Here is a 25,272-nt window from a genome sequence, read left to right as displayed (position 1 = left end):
GCGTTAATGATTTGTTCCACATTATAAATATGGATGTCTTTGCGGCTGGGAGGGCTTCCGCCGCATAAAACATATGTGACCCCTGATTAAAAAAAAGCAGAGAGAAAAGTACTCACAATGTATTAAATAATCTCCACAGCGACTTGATTTTGGAATCAGACAACCGTATCCCTTATATACAGACATTTCTCTGCGGTCGTCTTTACGCAGAAACTTGCGTTTGTTGTTATTTACCTTGAATTTTTTTTTAAATTAGAATATGCTAATTAAGATGTCCTCATTGGTCTATGGCTGAAGCTTCCCTGGTAATGGGCGGGGCTTTGACTGGAGCGAGTGCGTTCGTGGTGTGAAGCGGTTGTGTTTGGACGACAGGATATTTCTCTGAACTGAGAGGTGCTGTGTGTGTCTAGTGGAGCCTTATTTTCACAGTACCGCTAATATGGAGCCTAGACAACAGGGTAAGCTTTCTTCCTGATCACTTTCATGTCTAATTGTTCTGTGAAAATGCTAGAAATGCGTTTGAGTAGCCTACTTTTCATATATTGTAGGCTACATATCGTTTCACTTTCCGACAACTCGAGTAGATCTAAATTAAAGAGGCACGTTATGCTAGTTTTGTTTTTATATACAGGAAACTTTAAAATATAGATTACATATATCAGGAATGCTTACAGACTTGCATGGCGTACAAACAACAGGCTTTTCACTAATTTTATGAACGTTCAAACTTCTAACGAGATGCATGAGATTGTCATGAGTTGAAGTCAAACATCAGGGATCTGTTGCCAACACACTTAAACAAATGAGAGAATTAGATCAAGCTCCTCCCTGTCTCTCAAGTTCCTTTTAGGTGGACAATCACGTGACCTTCCCATTTCATTTTCCACGTGAATGTCCTGAGCTAAATAATTGAAATCTTGTGACCAGCTGTGTTCCAGTGGTAGTACCAGTGGATGAGCTTTAACTAAACAAAACTGTATGAGTGCAGTGGGCATCCTGTTGGCACTAGGTGCTCCATCAATCTAACAACTCTAATTACCCGGTAATTAAAAGTCATAAAATGTCATCAGCCAATGTGAGTGTAATATGACACACTCTAGTTCCTTTTTGTAGTGAAGCCAAAAGGGTTTGTCAGTGTTTGAGATCTGGGCAGGGAGCATCTCCTGTACCAACAAGACCACCGATAACCAATGAATATTTTACCTTTCATGCTCAATGAATAAACATATTTAGTATAGTACAGTAGACGTACAGAAGTGAACAGTGAAGTTATAAAACAGTATGAAGACATGTCAATGGCGTAAACTTATAATTTAAATTGATTTGAGCCATTTTATGCAGTGTAGTAAATAATTTGTTTTCACAGCAGGATAAAAATAAGTAATTGTGACTGTTCATCTCATAGTTCTGCATTTTCGTCAGAATTGTGTCATTATTTGTGACAGCTGGGAATAGGCATGGGACGATAATATGGACGAGGTATACCAAGGTTTGGAAATATCAAGGTTTTAAATCCGCAATAATACAGTATATGTAAAATATTTTTTACGTGTTTTATTGTTTTTTAGGACAACAGTATCTCCAGCAGAAACATATGCAAATATGTCTTTTTCAAACTGCAAAGAAATCAGTGTTTTTGAAACTAATGAAGACAGCAGAGGTCAATGATTTATTTGAGTTATTTAGCTGGACATGTTTACTGCTCCAAAATATTTTGTTTTCAGAGGGGAAAAGTTGTTGTTGTTTTTTTACCCAGACATTTAAAAAGAACTTATTTTAGAGCAGTAATCATAATACCGTGAATCCGTGATATTATTATCCAAGGTTATCATACCGTCAGAATCTTAAACCGACCCATGCCTAGCTGGGAAATATAAACTCAACTGTAAGTAAAAGAAACTTAGAATTGCAAGATGAATCGTAACAAGCTTCCATATACAGTAGTACGATCTTACAATTTTCACAAATTCATGCTTTTGTAAGTTACACAGAGGCAATAATAGTATTTTGCACTTTGATGGTTGAAACTTTGCCTTAGAAGGCACTCAAAACATATGTAAATAAATAGCAAAAGATCGTTAATAGTTAAACTTTTTAAATAAAAAAAATACCAGCCATGTACTCTTTAAAATGATGAACAGTCAAGTACATCAGTACAGTCAAGTATAGAAGTATACAAACCTGCATACAGCATAGTTATGGTATGTACACTCAAAAATGATCGCTCTTTGTTCAAAATATTTATTATGAGCTGAAACAACACAATTCTTGGGGTTTTTGGGGGGATAACTTAATTGTTTTATGTTCAATTCGTCTAAATTTGTAAAAAACTAATAAGTTAATTTAGGGCGTGGTCACACTAGGTACAGTTGTCTTTAAACCATGCCAAAGAGAGCTTGTCCCCCCTCCCCTCTCCCCTGACGGCCTGCACTCACACTGCATTTTGCCTTCCGAACCAGAGCATGCTTACATCATCGATGATGCGACTGTTCAGCTCAACAGAAGAGAAGCGCTCTCGCTCAGCACAGTGGACATTTCTTTAGTTAAATCGTTTTGTATTATTTTTAGTCATTTGGGATGCAGTGACTCACAGTCAAATATTTTGCTGAACAGATCCACCACTTTTGACACTCATAAATTATCATAAAAATCCTCGTGCTCCATGTATTAGGAGTTTTGCTGAAGGTGTAATGAGGGGTTGTCATCTATAATAAACTTTGACAGTTCATGTTTATTGAAAAGTAGGAATGATTAATAAATTCATTTGAAATAGTCCCTTAAAAGTGACTTCACGTCTTCAGTTTGGGGCTCAGACGTGCTTTTCACTCACATTACAAGCGTACTACGCTGAAGCCCAACCGAACCGCGCTTTGGCACATCTCTTCCAACTGGGCCAGGGCCGGCTAATTGTGTCTGGGCATGATTCGGAGCACTCACACTTGTCAAACGAACCAGGAAAACTACTCAGGCACAGTTTGGATAGCATAGTGTGAGTGCACGCTTAATTACTTCCTTCATGTTACCCCAACACAAATAGATTGTGTGGAACTTTTTACAGTGTAATATACAGTTTTAAAATGATTAATACATTTATTTAAGCTAATATATGTATATATATAGTATATATATATATACAGTATATATATATATATATATATATATATATATATATATATATATATATATACTTGCATGTCTGTCAACATTGTGTCTTATCCTACCTTAATATCTTGTGTTTGTTTTACCAACCATGCTTCCCAGAGCTGTACTCTAGCGTACTGACTCCTGAAGCAGTAGACTGGGGTAAGAGCTTTCTGTCTAACGTAACTGAAGTGAATGTGACAAAGCCAACCTCTGTAGACAACTTCAGGTCACTTATTTCCATGTCTGACCTGATGGGTGCTGAGCTGTGTGTAGCTCTTTCACAAAGGTGCTTAGTTGGAAGTAGACAGCCATGTCAAAGACTTTAACACACTTAAAACATGTAGACACTGATAAAATATGTAATTGTGACTAGGCTGTCAAATGTTCTGCGATTAACTGCAAAAGCTTTTATCACGATAAATGGTATTATCACGATTAGGGCTGGGTGATTTTCGCCTAAAATCAAAATCTTGATTAATTGAACATTTTAACTTAAATACGATTAATGAACGATTATTGTATTTATTTTTATTATTATTTTTTTTGCCCTTCACTGACAAGTTTTGTACAGTAACTCACATATTACAAGTGAGAATATTCTGAATTGATTATAAAATAATTGATGGAAACACACACTATCTACTGTCTATAATTATTGAACATCAAACGCTGAACAACTGAAATTAAAACACACATTTCCTAAAATAAACTTTTCTAATCAAAAAAGTGAAAATAAATAACTTGCACTTTTTGAAACAAATTAAATTATTTTCAATGTTATTCATATTAAAAGTACAAAATAAGTAAGTATCTCATCGTCCTACTTGACCAGAGATCAGATCTTCATCCTTGGCTGATTTATACTTCTGCGTCGTGTGGTCTTTTATGACCCACAACGCATGCCTTGTGCATAGTCATGCATTTATACGTCTTCATGCTGTTTGTGTTGCCCTGCAATAACACTTCTGAAACGCTCGCTGGCAGCGAGTTTTTATGTTCCTGAGTGTCGCATTTTGTCACAGGGGTTTTGCTTTTTCTGAATGCTATTTTAATGTACAAGAAGCTAAAACTAGCTCATTTATAACGTGAAAAAACTTTAATCATAAGGTAAACACAAAACAAAAGTCTCCATATGGAGCTCCCCCTGGGACTCGACACTTGTAAACACTCGCTCCATCGGGCTCACTGCTCTCCCATGCAGAAGTATAAATCAGCCTTAACAGAGTAGGGTCACATGACTCTATACACGGCAGAGAAAGTAATTGAAAAAAATCAACCTTGAAAAGTTAGATCGATTATAAGTTCTGAATGTGGATTTCAATTACTTTTCGATTAATCGCCCAGCCCTAACCACGATATCGACCTAAGTTGAAAAAAAGAACTTATTACAAAAAATACAATAAATATACTAATATTGCTTTGCTCTATGTTCAAAGTAAACAAATGCTTCAACAAAATTAAATTGCTTAATGATTATAAAATATAATAGGTAACACTCATGGGCGGACTTTGGGATTTGGGATCCCTGAGCAATTTCAGCTATGGGGCTCTAGCATTAAAACTCAAAACACTTTCTCTATATATATATATGTATATTTTTTCCTCTGCAGATTCGTTTTATTATGTAAATAAATTGCATTTAAAAATATGTTTTAAGTGGAAGCGTAATCTTTGTAATGTAAAAATAAATACAATCAATTCAGAAATAAAAAAAAAACAAGTTCACAAACTAACTATATTGTGTGTACAATTAATTAGATATTTGTGATTAGACTTTAATATTTGCATGTGCAGTACTGAAGGATAGTTCCGGAGGATGTATTTAATTTTCCCCGCCCAGAGCAAATGCGTGACTGCTGGCTGTGTGTGACCGTCTTACTAACCAATTGAGTGAGCACACTTTCGTTCTGCTCAATCAGAATTGCGCAACCGAACAAAAACAAACAGGAAAGTGCAGACAATTGGGATAATGGCATCTGCTGCTTCAGAAGCATTAATAAACAAATAATATCAAAGAAAAACAGGACATCTGTTATATGGGAATTTTTGGTTTCAAAGTTACAGACACCAAACAAAAGCAGGTAATTTTTTAGAGCTGTTGTAGAATTGTTGCCACGGCATAAAGATTATTGACCTGAAGCTTGACGACAAAATTAAATTGCAAATTAAATCGCAATGTCTGTCAGAAAAATCGCAATTAGATATTTTCCCAAAATGGCACAGCTCTAGTTATAGACAGATTTGACAACATATGATAGAAAATGTATAAAAGATCTATACTGTATGATTAATATAGGCTTTTTGGCATTGTTCAGGGCCCTCTAATTTCCTGAGGCCCTAAGCGGCTGCTTACACTTTACAATAAAGTCTCATTAGTAAATAATGTATTAAAATCAACAGCAAGAAAAAGATTAATTAAGTTGAGAAATAATTCCAAATTTGATTAGTTGGTAACTGCATTTAATAAAATGATTGCATCTTGTAATTAGATTAGACTACAATTTGAACACATTATTAGGCATTAACTAAGAAATTATCTTCACCTAAGATTAGGGCTGGACGATATGGCAAGATATGCAGTCTCAATAATTATTTTTTATATTGAACGATAACGATATATATATAAGTTAATGCTTCCAGATTTAAGAGTATCCCAACAATGACTGAAGCCACAAAAATGAGAAAATTATTAAATGGCATAACATATTTTTGGCCAATACATTTTCGGTGGCCGAAATTTCAGTACATCTCTAACATCAACAGACCTTAAGATTCGCAGTGTTGCACATTTCTGCTGTGTGATTGGCTCTTAGATCATTATAGAGTAAAAACGTCCAGATCTTATCATTGTTATTGACATCAATTTTATCACAATTTGATATAATATTGTTTTATCGGCCCAGCCCTACCTAAGATTAATAAAAGCTTTTTTAGTTTTCATCATGAGTTAAACTAAATTAACAAATGTTAACTCTTGGTGGCTTAAAGTTAATTTAACAAACAAAAATCCTACATATGAATAGTCCAAATAATAGGCTAATCAAATAATAGGCCTGTCACGATATCTATTTTTTGCTGTACAATATATAGCAACAAAATTTATTGCGATAAATGATATTATTGTCATTTTGACACTAAAATAGTGTCATAATGCAAATACACTCTTCCAAAGAACACCTAATATTTTATTCTTAAGAATATTTCATTTAATTATAGTCATTTTAACAATTTAATAATCAAGAATTGGAATCAGAATATGAAAATGTTAAACATATCCTAAACAAATAAATAATAATATAAAATGTTAACAAAAAATATCTAAAGTAAAAAGAACTAGAAGAAATTAACAGAAAATATTAACATGAAAATATACTATGGTAATGTATAGTAAATACTATAGTGTTTTTTTAACCCCGCTGACACCTCCAATAGAGATAGAGAGGCTATGCAAACAGCTAAAATGTGGTTCGAATGGGTTATTATGTATGAGTGATATATTGCATCACCAAAAATGATTGAGGACATGTCCACGTGTTGTTCGATAAGTCAATATATTGATTATATTGGTTAAGTCTTTTAGCATGTGGCGCATTTATGAACACCACCATATTCTTAAAAAGCACTTTAATAGTTTAAATAATCATTCTCTGTATGAGATATCAGTATTATGCATGTTCATTATCACCATATATTAAATTATTGATTAATGGCATGTCTAATTGTGACATTATATGATTGACAGGTGTTTTGTGTGCTTTAAATGCATGCTATATTGAGGTTACTTAAATGAAATTGTATGGGTTTGCTGTGTGTTTTTATGCAAATTTACTTTGAATGATGTTGATATTTTAAATGATATCTTATTTCAGTTCTTTGCTGTTGAACGCAGCCTGTGTGCATGTTTTTACTAGATCTGAGTGGCATTTGTAATATGTTTGGACTTGATGTATTGCCTCATGAAATGGTTCATAATGTTCTTCTTGCTTTCAATTTGCTAAACCTCAGAGGACAGAGAAACCTTCCAAGCAGGTAGGTTTCAGAAACTCTCCTTTATGTATCTGTAGTGTATCTTAGATTGAGAAACAGTTCATTACACCCTTAGTATGGACACCATCTGAACACTGTCTCTGTGCAGATGTCAGATGGAAATAAATCCAGTCAGATAATCACTAAGGAGAAAGTAATCCCTCAGATTACTCCGGCAAGGCCAGAAATTACGCAATGCCTCATTGAACGCTGCCCTTAAACTATGTTGCTTTATTGCAGACTCTGAATAGACTGTTAGCTACCTATCAACCAACGTTTAGGCGTCATTTACATGACAACATTTATGCATTTTGGTCATTCATTTACATTACAACTGCCTTTTGGGGACCTAAAATAAATGTTTTTATTTTAAATTATACCATTGTCATTTCAACATAAACAACAAAAGTAGATTTGGTCAAATCGGTGATGTCATGTGCATACATATTACATATAAGTATAGTCAAGTGAAAATAGTTACCAATCAAAATATCAATGCGGAAACAACCATGTGCACACAAACTTCTTTACAATATGACATTGCTAACTGCTGGACTGGCATGTAATACCTTTTTTAATAAGTGCAAATAGGAATTGGTTTGGCAGTATTTGTGTATGTATGCAAAACACATGTTAACCTTTAGTCATTGAGTGTGTGCGTGTCTATGCATGTGAGAAGATAAAGAATGCATATGCATAAAGAACATGTATAGTACAGTACAGTCAACGTGTTATTGTTGTTAACTAAAATGAAATATTTTAGTTTTGCTCATTTAAAGGGCACCTTTTACAAGATGTAAGATAAACCTTTGTTGTCTCCAGAATGTGTCTGTAAAGTTTCAGCTCAAAATACCCATCAGATTATTAACTTCCAGTATCTGACTTTTTTGGTGTCTGAGGATACTGTAGCTGTTTTTGTAGCCTGTGGCTTTAAATCCAAATAAGCTGTTCTTCCCTGGCCACCGTTCCCACATGCTTGTTATGTGTCACTTCAGATAAACAGCAGTCAGTGATGCACTGTAAAACCCAACAGTCAACTTTATCAAATGAAATGAGTGTAGTTAACTCAAAATCTGCTGAAAGTTAATTCTACTCATTTGAACAGAGTGTTGAAGCTAATGAGTTAATTGAATACCTCATTACTTCAACTTAAATTGAGAGTTCATCAGCTCATTAGTCAAAAATACCAAGTAAGTTTATTTGATGTATTTGTGGTGGAGTTCATTCAAGCCTTTCTGAAATGGTGAGTCTCGCACAAATACCGTTTGCAGTACACACACACACACACACACACACATATTAGCATTTATTGACACCATGTGGCCGTGGTGATTATAGCCGTTAAGAATTAGATAGCAATTTTACTGTCTATATTCAAACGTGCTCTGTTTTAAAAACGTTATAACATTTATAAAATGTTTAAAAACTTATAAAGCTTCAAGAGATTTATGAGTTGGAACGGATGTTTTAATCCTATGAGTTTCTTTACAAAATATGTTCTGTGGACGTGTACGCATGTTATTATAGAAATATGCGGTCTGTCAATCAATTCGGTGGGCGAGGAAAACCACACTCCTACATAGGGCTGTGCAATTAATCGAAAATCCAGGTTTGATTTCGATTTTGGCTTCTAACGATTATGAAAAACTATTAATCGAGAGAAACGATTATTGCATCATATACCGCCCCCTTTCCAGTTGTACACATTTGTTGCTCTGCAAAGCTCAGTTCCACGTGAAAATGACTAAAGGCCTGTACTGTAATGTAATATTTGCAGCACAGGGTGCGCAACATTCATTGATGTACGTTCGAATCATTCATGTTTTTTAAAGATGAAAAAGCACATGCTGTTGTGTGTGTGTGTGTCGCGCTTGGTCTCGGACAGGCTCGGAGACAAGCAGAACACACACATCTAACACCATCTTAATGTGAGCGCTTTAAGGGTCAGATACATGCACATTTGTGTCAGAGCGCAGTGTTTAGTGATTGTTCATACTAACCCTGAATTGTGTAATAAGCAAACAAGTTAAAAATCAAAAGACATGTGAAAGAGAAACCATATCAAAGCCTCACTATTCTTAAAGTGACAGCGCGCTATATTCCTGCTGCCGCCTGTTTTTATTAATAATTAAACAACAAAAGGAGAAAATCCCTCACTGCTCTTGACTGAAGGACTTTCGTAGCTAAAGTTTTTTTTTACAGTGAAGATGCTTAAAGCACAGTTTAAACAATAGTTTTAATAACTCATTTCTAAAAACTATGATGACAGTACATTATATTTTACTAAATATCTTTACTAGATATTTTTCAAGATACTAGTATTCAGCTTAAAGTGATAATCAAAGGCTTGATTAGTGTAATTAGGCAAGTCGTTGTATTAAAGTAGTTTCTTCTGCAGACAATCAAAATATTTAAACCTGCTTTTATTCTACACGAAATAAAACAAATAAGCCTTTCTCCAGAAAAAAAAATTATAGGAAATGCTGTGAAAAATTCCTCTTTTAAACTTTTTATTTTTTTTCTGTTAAAATTTTATATATTAAAAAAATTCACAGAAGGGCGAATGATTTTGAATTCAACTGATTATCATTTTGAATAACCGTGATTACAATTATGACCAAAATAATCGTGATTATGATTTTTCCCATAATCGTGCAGCCCTGCTCCTACATCACGTTGCGCTGGGCCTCAAAATTACTGGGATTTGGGTCCTACTTTAATGTCAGGAAATTAAAAAAAAAGAAACTTATGTTTATATCACTCCAATGTGACAGTGGATACGCTATACCTACAGACACTTTCAAAAGTTGATTTTTATCATAGGTGCCCTTTAAATAAAGCTGCAGCAAAATAATACACAAGTGTTAAATTGCAAACGTAATTGTGTACTAATAAGTAATAAAAATTATTCAAACTAAAAATTCAATGAAATAAATCTAAAAGAAAAATGTAAAGAAACAAAATATTTTCACTAAAAATAAAAGTAAAATATGATAAGTACTATAGTAATATACATATAAAAATACTAGTTTAGCACTGATTGTGTGACTTTAATAAATATTTTGTTGCATTTTAAAGAAATTGCATAAAGTTGAGTATAATTAATTTTATTTTGATCCATATTTTTCATTCATTCATTCATTCATTTTCTTTCCGGCTTAGTCCCTTTATTTATCTGCGGTTGCCACAGTGGAATGAACCACCAACTTATCCAGCATGTGTTTTACACAGTGCCCAGAGGAAACCCACACGAACACAGGCAGAAAATGAAAACTCTACACAGAAATGCCAACTGAACCAGTCGATGCTTGAAATAGCGACCTTCTTGCTGTGAGGCGACAGTGCTAACCACTGAGCCACTTTGTCACCCTTAATAAATATTTTGTTGCATTTAAAAAATTGCATAAAGTTGAGTATAATTAATTGCTGTTGATGCATATTTTTATTTAAGAAATTAACTGTTGAACCTACTAATTGACAAACTCATAGAAGGGAACTCAGTGCATTAATACAAACTCTAACTTAATTATGTAAAAGTTGTTATTCGTAACAAATTTACAAATTCACAAATTTACACGAGATTGATTTTATAAATTGTCTTTCTTTTTTCTTCCTCTGATATATATTGATTAGGGCTGCACGATATTGGGAAAACCTGACATTACAATTTATTTTTTTACTATATATATATATATATATATATATATATATATATATATATATATATATATATATATATATATTGCAAAATTGAATATAGTTTCAACTAATGAAACCAATAGGTGTTTTAAAGGATGATTTTGTAAGGGAGTGTATCTACAAAAACATATACTAAAGCAATCACAAACATTGAGAAATAGAGTAGAGCTAAATAAAAAAAATATACAGTGCGTTCTGATTTTCTGGAAGCCAATATTCAGATACATTTAATATTTTAATGTAAAATAACACTGTATAATCTTAATTGTGCACATATACATAAATACAATTAATCTTTCTTAAAGTTAGATGTGTAATTTCTTATGCCTGAGCACTTTAAATTGGCTTAAATGATGAAAACACATAAATGATAAATGTTTTAGTAACTTTATGGTCAAATGTTGCAATGACTCAAATGTGGTTCCTGGTCCGTTATAATAGCAACATTGCAGATCCTGCGATGTGACTATTGCACATGCGCACATGTAGGGAATTAGATTTGTGTCAAATAAATCTCACAAAACTTTTCCAAAAACAAACACAAATATACATTAACAAATTTAAAAAGCACACAAAATATACACAACAATCAACCAAATGACAAAAATAAACACTGTTTTCAAAAAAATAAATTATTAGTTCAGTTCACTTTCTGCTTTCGAAAAACGCAGTTTTGATTGCGCTGCCAGAGTTTTCGTTTATGTTTCTCAAATTTACTTAAATCTAATTGCATACACATTGTGATATCAATGTAGAAATTATATATTGTGCAGCCCTAATATGGTTGCTTGGATGTTTGAATGTGAACTTTGTATTTCAGTGGGTGATATGAAATAAGTGTTTTGTTTATATGATAATAATAAGAATGGGGTCCTCCTCCTCTTCACATTGCAGTCTTTCTCTAAGGACAGTGAAGTGATTCTTTGTGAGTGTGTTGCATCGTCGGGAAGGAAAATGAGGACATTGAGAGGACTGGATGGAATAGTAAAGCATAGTCCAGTGAGCTTGAAGAAGCTGAACTGTCTCGCACACTGCCCTAAAGGGACACTTAGTTACTCAGATGACACACTGAACACCAGGACACGACTCTCCCAGACAGATCAACTCCGATTGGCTCACTCATAACAAAAATAACAGCTGACATAAAAAGAAAATATTTGAAGAATGATCCAAGGTCAAGTAATCGGAGTTCTCTTTGATCATTTGATTTTTCTGTTACTCCATTTTAGTGATTGGAATAAAAGGTATTTCATCGGGAAATCAAACTCATTGCAAATCAGTTCTTCTGAACAGTTCATTTAAACAAATGCTTTTGAATGAATCGTTTAAAAAACCCCAACCCAAAATATTGATTCCTTCTATAAAGCTGTCTTACACTGTAAAAAATGCTGTGTTCCACACAATTACTTCACATTGTCCCAACATAAATCGATTAAGTTAACTTAATTCTTTTACAAATTTAAGTGGATTCAAAATAAAACAAGTTGTCATAAAAAAACTCAGGAATTGTGTTGATTTAACCCATTTTAAATAAGTAATTTGAACAAGCAGCAAAAGGCATTTTTGGGTGTAGGTCCCATTTAGTATGAGATTGATTGAGTTTAGTTTTAAAATATGTAACTTTTGCTACAGTTACACCTTCTGTCCACACTACCCTGGAGTTTTCCTCTTCTGAAAATGGAGACTATAGAAACTAGGTTTGGGTTGTAGACAATGCCATCGTCCATCGCCGATGGCCAATAGACATCATGATGCTGAGCCGGCATTGCGATTCTCCGCCCCGCCCTTGTCTGAGCAGCAACCCGCTCGCAAAAAATACACACTTAGGCCCTGTTTACACTAATACTTCTTAGTTGTAAAATGGCATTTTAAAATGAAAACAATTCACGTCCACACTGGGATTTTATCTAACATTTTTGAAAATATCTCCGTCCACAGTATACCCCTGAAAACGCACATCACATGACCACACACACAGACACAAACACTCTGTCTTGCATATGCGCATGTCTGATCTCCAGGCAGTCAGTGGGTGCTTTGAGCACAAAACCCTAGAGAGCAGTGCACATCCGACAGGTTATCAAGGATGTACTGCTGGATCACGTCTCACTATAGTTGTTAAACTTGATATTTAATTCATCTCCATCTAATGATTCTTCGGTCTTTTGAATCTATCAGGTAACGTGTCACAGCATCAGTACACTGCTTCAATCTTTAGCTTTCACACTTATTATAAATTACTTAGTAATTTTAGCGAAAACCTCAGATACTGTCGGTTGGTTCGTGTTGGTTGTGCACCTTTTTTGCCAATCGTGTTTGTTGACGCCATTATAATGACACAGATCACTCAGCCTTTTCATGCCAGAGTCCTGCAGAAAAAGTGATTGACAGGTGATAATTTGTTTAACCTATCTTTATTTATTTATAATTTGATTATGGGTAAAACAAAGACCATGCAGGTTGAAACTGTAGTCTACAAATAATTAATACGTTATGAATTAATTAATTATTCACAAATAATTAATTCACCACCACCTATAAAAAACGATGCCATCGCCCATCGTGATCTTTCACATTAGACATCGTACGATACCAAATTGGTCAACATCGTCCAATCTTAATTAAAAACCATTGCAATGCAAACGAAGACATCTGCAAACATTCACTCCCTGAATGAGTCTTTTGGATCATTGGATATCCTTCCCTTATTCATCAAGTCCCTATGACAGGATCATATATACCACTGCTAGAAGATGACAGACCAGTCCTGATGACCTGTAAACAACAACATGGAAACAAAAATGGCAGCTTCGCTCGCATTGTAGCAGCCATTGTGCAGTTAAACGCTGCATTTTAAAATACAGCAGTTGCCTACATTTGAAAGAGGCAAGCTATTGTTATAGAAGTCTTTAAGCGCTCAAATTTCAAGCAGCGCAAACCCTATTAAAAACACCGGTTTTCAGTTAGACCTGGAGGATTCAGTGCCTAGTGGGACATGTTTGTAAATGAAGTAGTTGCTCCTGAGGCAATTGAACTTTTGTTGTTGAATTGCGTTGTTGACTAGTAACCAAATGTCAAGAACATACAGTGCTTATACTTACTGTATACTGTATTGTCACGTGATATTTTCAGAGCAAAGTGGATGGGTATCTTTTCTGAACTGCTTGATGAAACACCATTGTAAATTTTTGTTCTGAAGCACAGTTCGTGTAAACTCGACATTAGGTTAACCAGTCCCAGGTTCCCAGCTGCAGTTATGGTCTACGTTCAGGGTCAACCTTAGCTGCACTGGTTCGTTACATAGTTGGTAAAATAGCTACTGTAAGCAGTTAACCTGATAAGGACAATCTAGAAACCATGTCAAAGCAGCTGTTTTTTCCAATGCAATCTCACCTAAAATTGTACATTTTTGCTTTCTATGATCTCATTTGTAAATTTCTGATTTGCTCGGCCCCAAATGACAATTGGGTTTAGGGGTGGGTTTTTAGGGGCATGCCAGCTTTTAAAAATACATTTTCATACAAATTAAATTATGAATTTAAACAAATTAGCCACTTTTCTGACTCTTTTATTTTATTTTAGCATCCAGGATCCTAAATTTGTATTTAAAATTATATTTTTCCCTTGATATACAACAAACCTTTTTTCTAAATGGTCTTGGCTTAAATCATTGCTGACTCTGCATTTCATTTTGGCCGTGTTGAATGAACAAATTCAATATTGCATGGCTCTATTTTTTTTCCAGTAATAAACCTTCAACAAAGTGTCTGTAGACACAGTAGAAAGGTAATGGAATAGAAAGGGTACTATTTTACATATTTACCATCAAAATGATCCTCTGTTCTGTACTGTCCTCTTTTTCGAGGCGCAAGCCCTTAAATAGATTTAGGGAAACTGATTCATGGGATAATTGGGAGGTTGATGCAAGGCATCAGAGAAGTTGCTAGGCAACCTGAACAATGAGGCAGTGGAATGGTGAGATAATTACTTTTATAACGTAACCTTTCTTCTGAATTCAGCTTGAAGATTCAACCCTCAGATTTAATCTATATACTGAGGGATCTATTGTAGTATACTGTATCTCTTCCTGTTATGGGTAAATAAACTGCAGTTGCATCTTGCAGACAGAGAGGTAGAATATAATGTACACAAAGTAGTGTCTGAAATAGTGTACTTGTGTACAGTATACTGTTGAGGTATGTCGGTATAGATTACTTAACATTTTATTATCAGTCTTTTCCCTCTGAAAAGATCATTTTTAGCCATTTTCTCCAGGGACCGTCATATTGATTGTTCATATGTCAAATGTCAGCCACACAGGACATCATGCGCTATGCTGGACACTTTTTCCCAGTTTAAAGTGACATTTAAATATCCAGATAAAATATTAACAGGCAAACCAGAGAGTTTTAGTAGGATTCATAAAATGAAATATTTATATTAATATATAGGTTTAGACTACACAATATTAGCCTGCTTTTGGCATAATCTGCTTGATGTAAATTGGTTAGATATGACAAAAGGTCAGGATGCAAGAATTACAGTAGTTGTAATCATCTGTGACTTTGACCAGTGTAGAAGCATGTCCATAGCTTTCAAACATGGCTGTTTTAAACAAAAGAGCTCACAAAACTGCGAGCCCGATGTGCCGGGGCTATTATGTTTTCCAGTTGGGCTACCAAAATTGTATCCACCGTGCCCGATATTGATATTGTATCTTAATGGGAGAAAAAATACAGCCTATTTCAATGCTTCTGCTTTCTCTCACAAATTAATACATAGTTATGTTGTATGTAATTTTCACGTATTGAGAACCCACTATCAATGTGTTTGAATCTGCATTTGTGCTATTTGGTGTCTTGCAAAGAACTGCTACTTTAGTACTAAGTTGATTTAAATAATAATAATAATAAAACAATAAAAGTAGGCCTACCAGGTTTTCATATACATTTTTGTCTGGGACAATTACAGAATGAATCAAAGAAATAAAAAATAATTAATTAATTAAATTATTTTAATTAATTAAAATAATTCAATAAATAATGGTTATTTAGAAAAATATACGTATAGTCTATAATAAATGTCATTATATATTTTTTCATTTAGTAAATGTATGTTGTTGTTTTTTTTTGTAAATAATGTCTTTTCTGGATCACTTAAATTTATTTGAGGCTACCAAAAACTGGAGAGTGCCTGCCCGAAAGGCTACCAGGGATTTAGAAATTTTGCAAGCATTGAAGACAATGGTATCAATGCTGCTATGGAATGAGGAATAGGTTTCAGACACATTATTTTAGCCAAAAAATCTGCTGGTTGACACACTCTGGGGGTTGTGCTGTTGGCAATGAGCTTTTTATCTGCTTTCCACGTGACGTGACATGTTGCATACCACAGACGTGTGTTTTAGAACATTTTTTGCTAGATGAAAAGCAAGAAAAGTTTTTCATTGTGAAAAAGAAGACAGAGTTTGTAGAGCTGGATGTTTCAATGCATTTTACTTTGCTTTGTTTTATGCAGTTAAGGTTTTTTTTTTTTAAATAGTTAAATAGTGCTAAATAGTTGTGTGTATTTTTATTTTTTTGTATTTTTTTGTAATCAGTCTTAGAAAAATGCATTATAAAATTTGTATTTGTCTGCCTATGCATTGATTATTGGTTTAAAGCCAAATATAAAGAATTATCTGTTAAAAATATCTGTTGATTTAACAGATTTTGTATTTCGTAGTTATGCACATTATGTGAGTTTTATCTCTGCTCTGTCCACTTTTGAAGAAAATTCAACACCGCAGATTAACAAAGTGACTTTTATTGGGATTTTTATATTTATTATAGTTATTAGTATACTAATATAGAGAGAATTAAGTCTCTAAAATAGCAGTTAAAGTACTGGCAGTTACCAGGTGTTTGTACTGTAATTTACAACACAAACACAGACAATATATCACGTCAAACTATAAAAAATGTCAAGAAGAGTCACTTTTCAACATCAAAAGCTTTTTGAGGAAAAATCTAAATCCTATAATGAAATTCAAAAGCGTAATTAAGTAAAAAAAAATCACCAACTAAGGAAAACTGCTTATTTACAAATATTGTTTACAGTGTACCAGTATTTTTTCAAAAGATTCATATACGTAGATGCATCCATAGTAGGCATGGGCCGGTATAAGATTCTGATGGAATGATAACCTTGGATAAAAATATCACGGTATCACGGTATTGTGATTACTGCTGTAAAATAAGTTCTTTTTAAATGTCTGGGTAAAAAACGAAAACTTTTTTTCCCCTTTGAAAACAATATATTTTATTTTTTGAAAGATTTATAATATTTTGGAACAGTAAACATGTCAGGCTTAATAATTTAAATAAATTATTCCTTGACTTCTGCTGTCTTTACAATTTATGCATTTCTTTACAATTTTAAACGGCATCTTTGGATATTTTTTTCTGCTGAAGATACTGTTGTCTAAAAAAAAATGTAAACAAAAAATCTTACACATACCTTAGGAACGGTATTACAGAAAATGTTGGCGGTTTTAAAACCTTGACTTTTCAAAACCGCGGTATACCATGAAAACGGTTATCGTCCCATGCCTAATCCATAGTTATTATCATAACAGATAAAAAAAAATATTGTGTAGATAACAGCATATGCTCCATTAGCAACAAATATAGTTGAACATGCACAACCTTAATCCAGTGAGTTACGAACAATCAGTTAACCACGTTGATTTTGTTTTAAACCCTTAGATATAATCTTCAGTACAAGCCGTTGTGTGTGGCATAAACAGTGATTCTGAGATCTTATTCCTGGGCATATTTGTCCAGCCGTTTTGCTCTGCTCTTTAACCTGCTGATTGCATTAGCCTTTGAAAGTGTATCACGCGTTTCATGCCACTGCACTCTAATCAGTTTCTCATTTAATGACTGACCAGACCTCCGAGATGTGACTCTCGTTTCCCTCCGGACAAAAACAACCTCAATATTTACTTACTTTACTGGATCTGTAGCAAATGCATTAGAGCTTCATTGTTGCAGTTTCATTTTCCAGCTCTATTGTTCATTTTAGAAGATACAGGGTGTTTGCGTTTGAGTTTAATTTTAAAGATTTTTTGAGCATTCTCTATGCAGAGCCCATCATTTCAATATAATTTCACAGAATGAATAATGCATATGACGTATAATCAATCATTTTATGTAATATTGATTTATGGAAGTGATTTCAGGTGAGTCTTTCAGGCAATTGTTAAAATAAAACAGAAATTTTGTTTTTTTTTGCTGTTGAAACTGTGATTTTGGGGAACTTTATTGAGCTTTCAGTGATTAGTGTGGTGGTTAAGCCATATTCCTCCTTTCATGTCTTCTTTTTCTTAGTTAACCAGTTGGTCCACTCTAAAATAAAACTTCTGTTATCATTTACTCGTCCTCCTTTTATTCCAAACACAAAAAAAAAACAAATGTATCCACCTTTGGAACACAACGAACACATTTTATGGGGAATTCTGACCCTACATTAAAGCTCTGATACTTTAAAATGTTTACAAAGAGATACAGTTTAATTAAATTTCCATGATTCTGTTTATAAGATGAACAAACTTCATTCAGATTACATTTGTTTTCACTGAAAATAGACAATACTTCTATTCTGGTCATCATGTTGCAACTTTAGATTAAAATCAGCCTTTTGTTGTTGTGAAGCATGTTTATAAAACTACAGTTATGTCAGGTTACATATTTTTTTAATATGATCTGCTCTTAAAGGTTAAAGCTCTATTAAATCTTTTACCTTCAGATGATGGATCTGGTTAGTTTGCAAGACTTTATTGCAGATTTCAAGCTGTTTTCTGTCTTTTTGTGTACCTTTCATTATACGTGGAAAAATACACCTTCGTTCAGGGGTGAAGCAGGATAATTACATAGGAAAGGTGATGGTTAAATGTGCTTAAAGGCTTCATTGCTGTTGTCACATAGACTGAAGGGTGTTTTCTGTATAATTTTCGCATAATGGCTGAACTTGTGTTACCTACAGTATAGTTAGGTAATTAGTTTACCTATAAAAATAGCCATGTTTCCATCCAGTTTCTGAATTCAATTTAATGTAATTTAATTTAAAGAATGCCGTCAACGCTAAAGTGAGGTTTCTTACAGTATACATAAGATTATTTTTACTACTCACACTTTGTTGTGCTCTGAAAATGTGATCTGTGTTTCTTTTTTCATCAGCTTGTGCAAGTTAAAGGAAAATTTCTGTTTCTGTGATCAATGTTCATCAGGTTTTAGTAGTCGATGGTCTAACAATATTTAAAACTATTGTACAGAGCAGCTAAACATCAGTTCATAAATAAAATATGTTGTTTAAAATCTACTGATATTAGTTATTTCTCCAGGGAAAAAAAGTTTAAAGATGCATATTTGATGAAATTTTCTTTGGTTACGGTAAATGAGAATTAATTACCTTGGTAATGTAAAAAATCACATTTCAATTACAAAAAACAAAACCCTGAACAAATAAAAAAATAATAGTGTCAAATAAACATTTAAATAAAGTATCAAAAACATTCATATAATTGATGTTCTGTTTATTTAAGTATGTGTAAACGCATACACTGATATTCAGTAAGGATGCATTCATATTACCAAAATTCTTTGTGAAAATATTTATTAAACATTTTATTCATCAAAAAACCTTAAACAGCAGGTTTTAAGTGTTTTCAACATTATCAGTTAGAAATGTTTCTTAAACATCACTTAACTGCGCTGTAAAAAGTCATATGACAAAAAGTAATAACAAATGTTTTTGTTACTTTAACTTATTTTAATATGCTAATCAGGTTTGATATGCTAAATTGTTTGAGTCATGCAAAGCTTAACTTAATATTTTAAGTCAGTTTGATTGATGTAAGTTGAGAAATACAAATGTTTATTTGATTCAACTAAAAAAATGTTGGCAGCAAGATTTTTTTACAGTGTAAACTGAAAAAAGTGTTGCATGCAAAACTGTTGCAAACAATTTATTTGTGTTGAATTTAAACAAACAAATTAAATTGAGCAATGTTCAACTTAATTTGTTTGTTTACATTCAGCCCAAATAATTTTTTATAACCACTTAACGTAAAAATAATGAGTAAATCCAAGGAATCATCTTTGAATAATTGTTTTCAGTGTAGTAGTTTCACCAGCTAACAGCATGACCAGTCTTGATTTTTGGAATAAAGTTAACCCATCTAGCTTTAAGTAAAGACTAGTCTCAGCACTTTATACAACTGGACAAAATCGTTTCAAAAGGATAATGTGAGCCTGCACACTTGAACAATGGCTGCTGAAAATTTTTAACTTTACCGTGACCTTAATGATTTTTTTTTATTTTACATACTATTTTTATGTTTCATAATATACAGTGGTGACATGGTGGCTCAGTGGTTAGCACTGTCGTCTTGCAGCATGAAGTTCCCTGGTTCGAATCCCAACTGGGTCCGTTGGCATTTCTGTGTGGAGTTTGCATGTTCTCCCCATGTTAGTGTGGGTTTCCTCCGGGTGCTCCAGCTTCCTCCACAGTCCAAAGACATGGATTATAGGTGAATTGAATAAACTCGATTGGCCATAGTGTATGTGTGTGAATGAGTGTGTATGGATGTTTCCCAGTACTGGGTTGAAGCTGGAAGACCATACACTGGATAAGCTGGCGTTTTTATTCCGCTGTGGCGACCTCTGATGAATAAAGGGACTAAGCCGAAGGAAAATGAATGTATGAATAATACAGTTATACTTTAGTTTTGCTATGATGGCCTCTTTGTGAGCATGAAAGACTTAACTAAATTCTAACTGATGAAATACTTTTAAATAGTGGTGTAGGCTGGATTGGCATGAGGATATAAAATACAAATAAAATAATAAAAATAAATTTTATTATGAATAATATATTTATCCTGTGTATTGTATATGAGCCTTTGAGACCTTTTGGGGTTTTGCCATCATCTAGCAATGGCTGATTGGTTGACATTACACAAGTTACTTCTGTGAAATCCAATCAGCGAAAGAATGTCTGTTCATAGATTTTTATATTTGATTGAAACAAATCTTTCGTTGTTCTTCTATTTTTGTGCGGTTTTTTCCAGGTTTATTGGACAAAGAGTCTCTAAAGGAAGCAGATGAGGACATGGTGTCAGAGGTGGACCTCAACAACATCTACACAGAAGAGGAGCGAGAGGAAATGGAGAATGAACTGACTAAGGTATTTTACCTAGTGTTTAGTGCTGTCATGCACCTTTTTTTGCACATGCAAAGTTCAAATCATGGGTTGTGATTAGGAAGCTTCAATTCAAAAGAACTGAAAGAAATCATTAAAAAAATTATATTTAATTATTTAATATATATGTTTGAGTGTTCCTCTAGATTATTTTCACTGTGTGTACTTTCTACAAAATGGTAATATTTAAAAGGGGCCATGAACTGAGATTTCAACTTTTACTTTAGCTTCTGATATTTAAGAGGTCATCATACTAAAATAATGTCCCATAAGTTTTAGATATGAAAATGTCCTTGTTGCTAAAATAACAGCTTTTATTGACAGCAGGCCCAGAAAAATGGCAGATCCTGGAATGTACAAAACTATGACATCATAGGTTATTTAAACACCGCCTCCGATGAATATCAAAGAGTAATTTTGTTGCTCCGCCCACTTATTCATGTTGGACATGGTCAGATCAATCCACAGATGCATTCAGTCCCTCACATAAACTGAATGGGGAGAAAACTAGTTTACTATGCAGAGCTGTTAACCAATCATAGCAGTGGAAATGTCTTTTAAGCCATCAGAAAGGGCCGCTAAGAAAATCTGTGCGTTCTCTTATGCCGAGATCAGACTGCATGATTTTCAAAGTAGTCGTGTCACAGATGTTTCCAGACTGAATGACTATCTGGGCTAGTGTTTTGTTGCGGCTTTGTTTACACTGCAAGAAGGATCGGCGACAGGGGGTTTGCATGACTTCAATAGGAAGAATCACTGACAACTTAGTCCAAACTACCTCGCACAACCAAAAACTCATAGTATATCTTTTGTTATCAATCACATAATCAGAAAAAAAGCCTTTACTGGGGTAGAAAATGTACATATTTGCTCACCTGGCTTTTTAAAGGAATAACTGTAGCAATTTCTCCTCAACTTTTATTACTTTTCAACTTGATTGTGATATTGCTCAGATGACACGTCAAACAGACACTGGTGCTCCTGCCAAATTTACACTAGTTTTTCCTTCATTCCTGGGCTCCAAATAAACTGAAAATGAGCACTTTTAATTTCTCCCCCAACCTCCACCTGCAGGTGCCCACACTAGTGGATGCTGCTCTCTCATTGACTGTAGGCGATCGCTGATGTTATTTTTAGTCAAACTCATTTCACACGGCATGATTTGAATTGCAGACAGCGCCAGATATTTAGTATGCCAAATATTTCACGGGCATCGGCGACTCGTCAGCGATTCTCTCATATTGCGTCTTTGATTGTTCACATTGTGTGATTGATACTCATGTGAACAAGCACTGATTTACCTGTGATTTCAGGCATTTGTCTGCGATTTCTCAAAACCTGTCAACGAGTCAAAATTGGGGCTAAAATCAGCCAGTCTTTACTCGACATTAGATGGCCTCAAGACCTGGGTGTAAAAAAGACCCCATTCTATTACTTAATGATTTTGATGTTTTTGCGAGTAAAATCTACATGGACATCATAAGTCACATAATAAAACAATAAAAGAGCCAGTTCAGAAAGTAATTTGTTCATTTGATTAAGAACTCTCGCATTCAATCTGCCCAGCTGGTGGAATGAACTCCCTAACTGCATCAGAACAGCAGAGTCACTTGCTGTCTTCAAGAAACGACTAAAAACTCAACTATTTAGTCTCCACTTTCTTTCCTAATATTAACTGCCTCTCTGGCTATACCACTAACTGTACTCTCTCAAAAAAATAAATAAATAAAAATTACATTACTAATGCTTTACTTCTTAGACTTTACACACCTGAAACTTGCCTATAGCACTTATTCACTGTTGCTCTTATAGTTGTGTAAATTGTCTCCTTGTCCTCATTTGTAAGTCGCTTTGGATAAAAGCGTCTGCTAAATGACTAAATGTAAATGTTTCTGTTTAAGATTTGATAAACCGTATGAAATGTGAAGAGATTTTAAGCACTTCATTAACTGTTCATAGTGTAACAGTCACTCCCATAATTCATCATAGGGTGTAGGAAGAACGTGGATAGATAAGGACTTGTTGTCCTCAGAAAGGCAGAAATGGTCCTGCCTATTATGTAAATTCTGCACATTTGCATGTTGTGACTCAATGCATAAAGTGAACATGTACTATTGGTCACTCAGGGAGCCACTTTTATCTGTTATAACCTATTTAAAAAATAAGGATGGAAAAGATTTGGTTATATTAAAGCTGTTAGTGCTGACGTGATCTGGTCTTCTGTACTGTATTTACCATTGTTTGCTGTGCTGTTGCCGCACAGAAATGGTCTGCATTATCTCATGCAAAGCATACACTCATGATTGAAAATCATGTGACCAAAGCTTTCCTTTTTTTCCTTGAGCTACTTTATCCTCCCAAATCTTCATGGTCCACTGAGTGATTCAAGTCTGACGTTAACAGTGACACAGTTTGAGAAAGAAGGGGTATAAAAGTGGACACATAATATACACTTTTTTTCTGAACAAGAATGATGGGAGGCATTTCCGGTTCAGAGAACTTCCATTCAAAATGCCTGAAATGAATCATTTGATATAATATGTTCATATCTGTCTGACTGAATAAGCTCAACAGTTCTATTATGGTCTATTTTTATCTGTCAGGGAAATAATATAATGCTTTATTGATATCACAAGAATATTTGATCAGTATGCTACAATATGTGACACATGTTCATTCATGGTAGAAAGAAACATGTCATTTCTGATAGCATTGTGCTAGTTTGTGTTAGAAATTTGCTAGCAACACATTAATCCTTGTTAACAATATGTTAACCATGCAAGAAATGTGTTAACTCGTGCTAGCAGCATACAAATTCAGGATCTAGATGTGCTAATTTATGTTAGCAGTGTGCTAATTGATTATTAGCACACAAAACAATCCATGGTAACAAATAAAGAAACATGTTAATTTGTGTTCAAAACATGCTAACTTATGCTAGCAGTGACTAATTCATGTTAGCATACACAGAAACATGTTAGAAGATTGGCAAACAATGATAACGCTATGTTAGCATATGCTAGATTCCTAATTTGTGTTAGAAACATGTTCATTTCTTATAAAAAATTGACATGCTAGACAAATGCTGTTAAAACAGATGTTAGAAACATTTTGCTAACATATGCTAACAATATGCTAATGCATACAACATGATAAACATTCTAACAAAATGTTAAATATGCTAGTCTAAACATGCTAGCTATTTGCTAATCAACACTCTCTGATGTTGGCTTGACAAAGTACCCAGAAAAATCTAAGTTTATCTTCTAGCTTGCTAATACTTTCTCAGTTTTAACATTGCATTTTGATGTTCGATGGTTGAAGAGTCTAAATAATTGTATGTTTTATGAAACAGTTTTTATTTCTTGCAAAAATTGTTATTGGATTCGTGCAGCAAACTGTTTAGCAGTTGTGTTGGCAGTTGATGTCTGTTTGTTTTGTGATTATTTTGCTGTCATAATTGTCAGAACATCAGAAAGGTAGAACTGAATTATTTGTTCAAATCCCTGTTATATATAAATCTAAGAGCAGCTCAGCCAACTACTTTGTCTTATTTTTTGTTCTGTCAGTTAGAAGAGGAAATCACTACTTTGAAACAAGTCCTGGCCTCCAAAGAGAAACGTCACTTGGAGTTAAAACAGAAACTGGGGATCACGGCTCTGAGTGAACTTCGGCACAACTTCAACAAGAGCTGGAATGACATGCAGACCAGCACAGTGTAAGTTTTATTTGCTAAAGCCAGCGATTATTACATATTTCATTCTGGTTTATGATGGTACAGATGCACCATGCATGCTTTTTTAAGTGGACAGCAGTAGTTGTTCTGTCTCACTTAATGCATTCTGATAAAAGACATACAAAATGCTTGTTTCAAACTGCAAGAGATCAATTCCGAGCATATATGAGTGCATTTAACATCACATTTTATTTTTGAGACCAGACATGAAAAAAGGTTTTATGTGCCAAATTAGTCACTCTAGGTTTACTTAAGCCCCGGTCAGATCACATGATTTTGATTGTCGGTTATGAAAGTCACTATGTCAGATTATGCGATTTTTGTCTTGATAAAATCTCCACTTGTTGTGGGAAACAAATATGCCAGACTACACGTTGCTTCACGATCAGTCATCCTGTGACGGCTAAGAGGCTGCAGCAATGGAA

At 34.0% G+C, this 25,272-nt stretch overlaps 1 protein-coding gene across 1 annotated transcript in view; it reads left to right on the top strand.

The window, feature by feature from the left end:
• The first annotated feature begins 329 nt into the window (after positions 1-329).
• The window catches only part of tpd52l1 (tpd52 like 1), a 46,112-nt gene continuing 21,169 nt past the window's right edge, over positions 330-25,272 (top strand). Inside the window, exons 1-3 of the mRNA XM_056481123.1 lie at positions 330-458; positions 20,981-21,096; positions 24,681-24,829. Coding sequence (XP_056337098.1) covers positions 440-458; positions 20,981-21,096; positions 24,681-24,829 — 284 coding nt within the window. The 5' untranslated portion in view covers positions 330-439. The remainder of the gene's footprint in view (positions 459-20,980; positions 21,097-24,680; positions 24,830-25,272) is intronic.

Source organism: Danio aesculapii, chromosome 20 (genome assembly GCF_903798145.1).
Source record: "Danio aesculapii chromosome 20, fDanAes4.1, whole genome shotgun sequence".
NCBI classification, from domain to species: Eukaryota; Metazoa; Chordata; class Actinopteri; order Cypriniformes; family Danionidae; genus Danio; species Danio aesculapii.
This window is presented reverse-complemented; position numbering and strand designations above follow the sequence as displayed.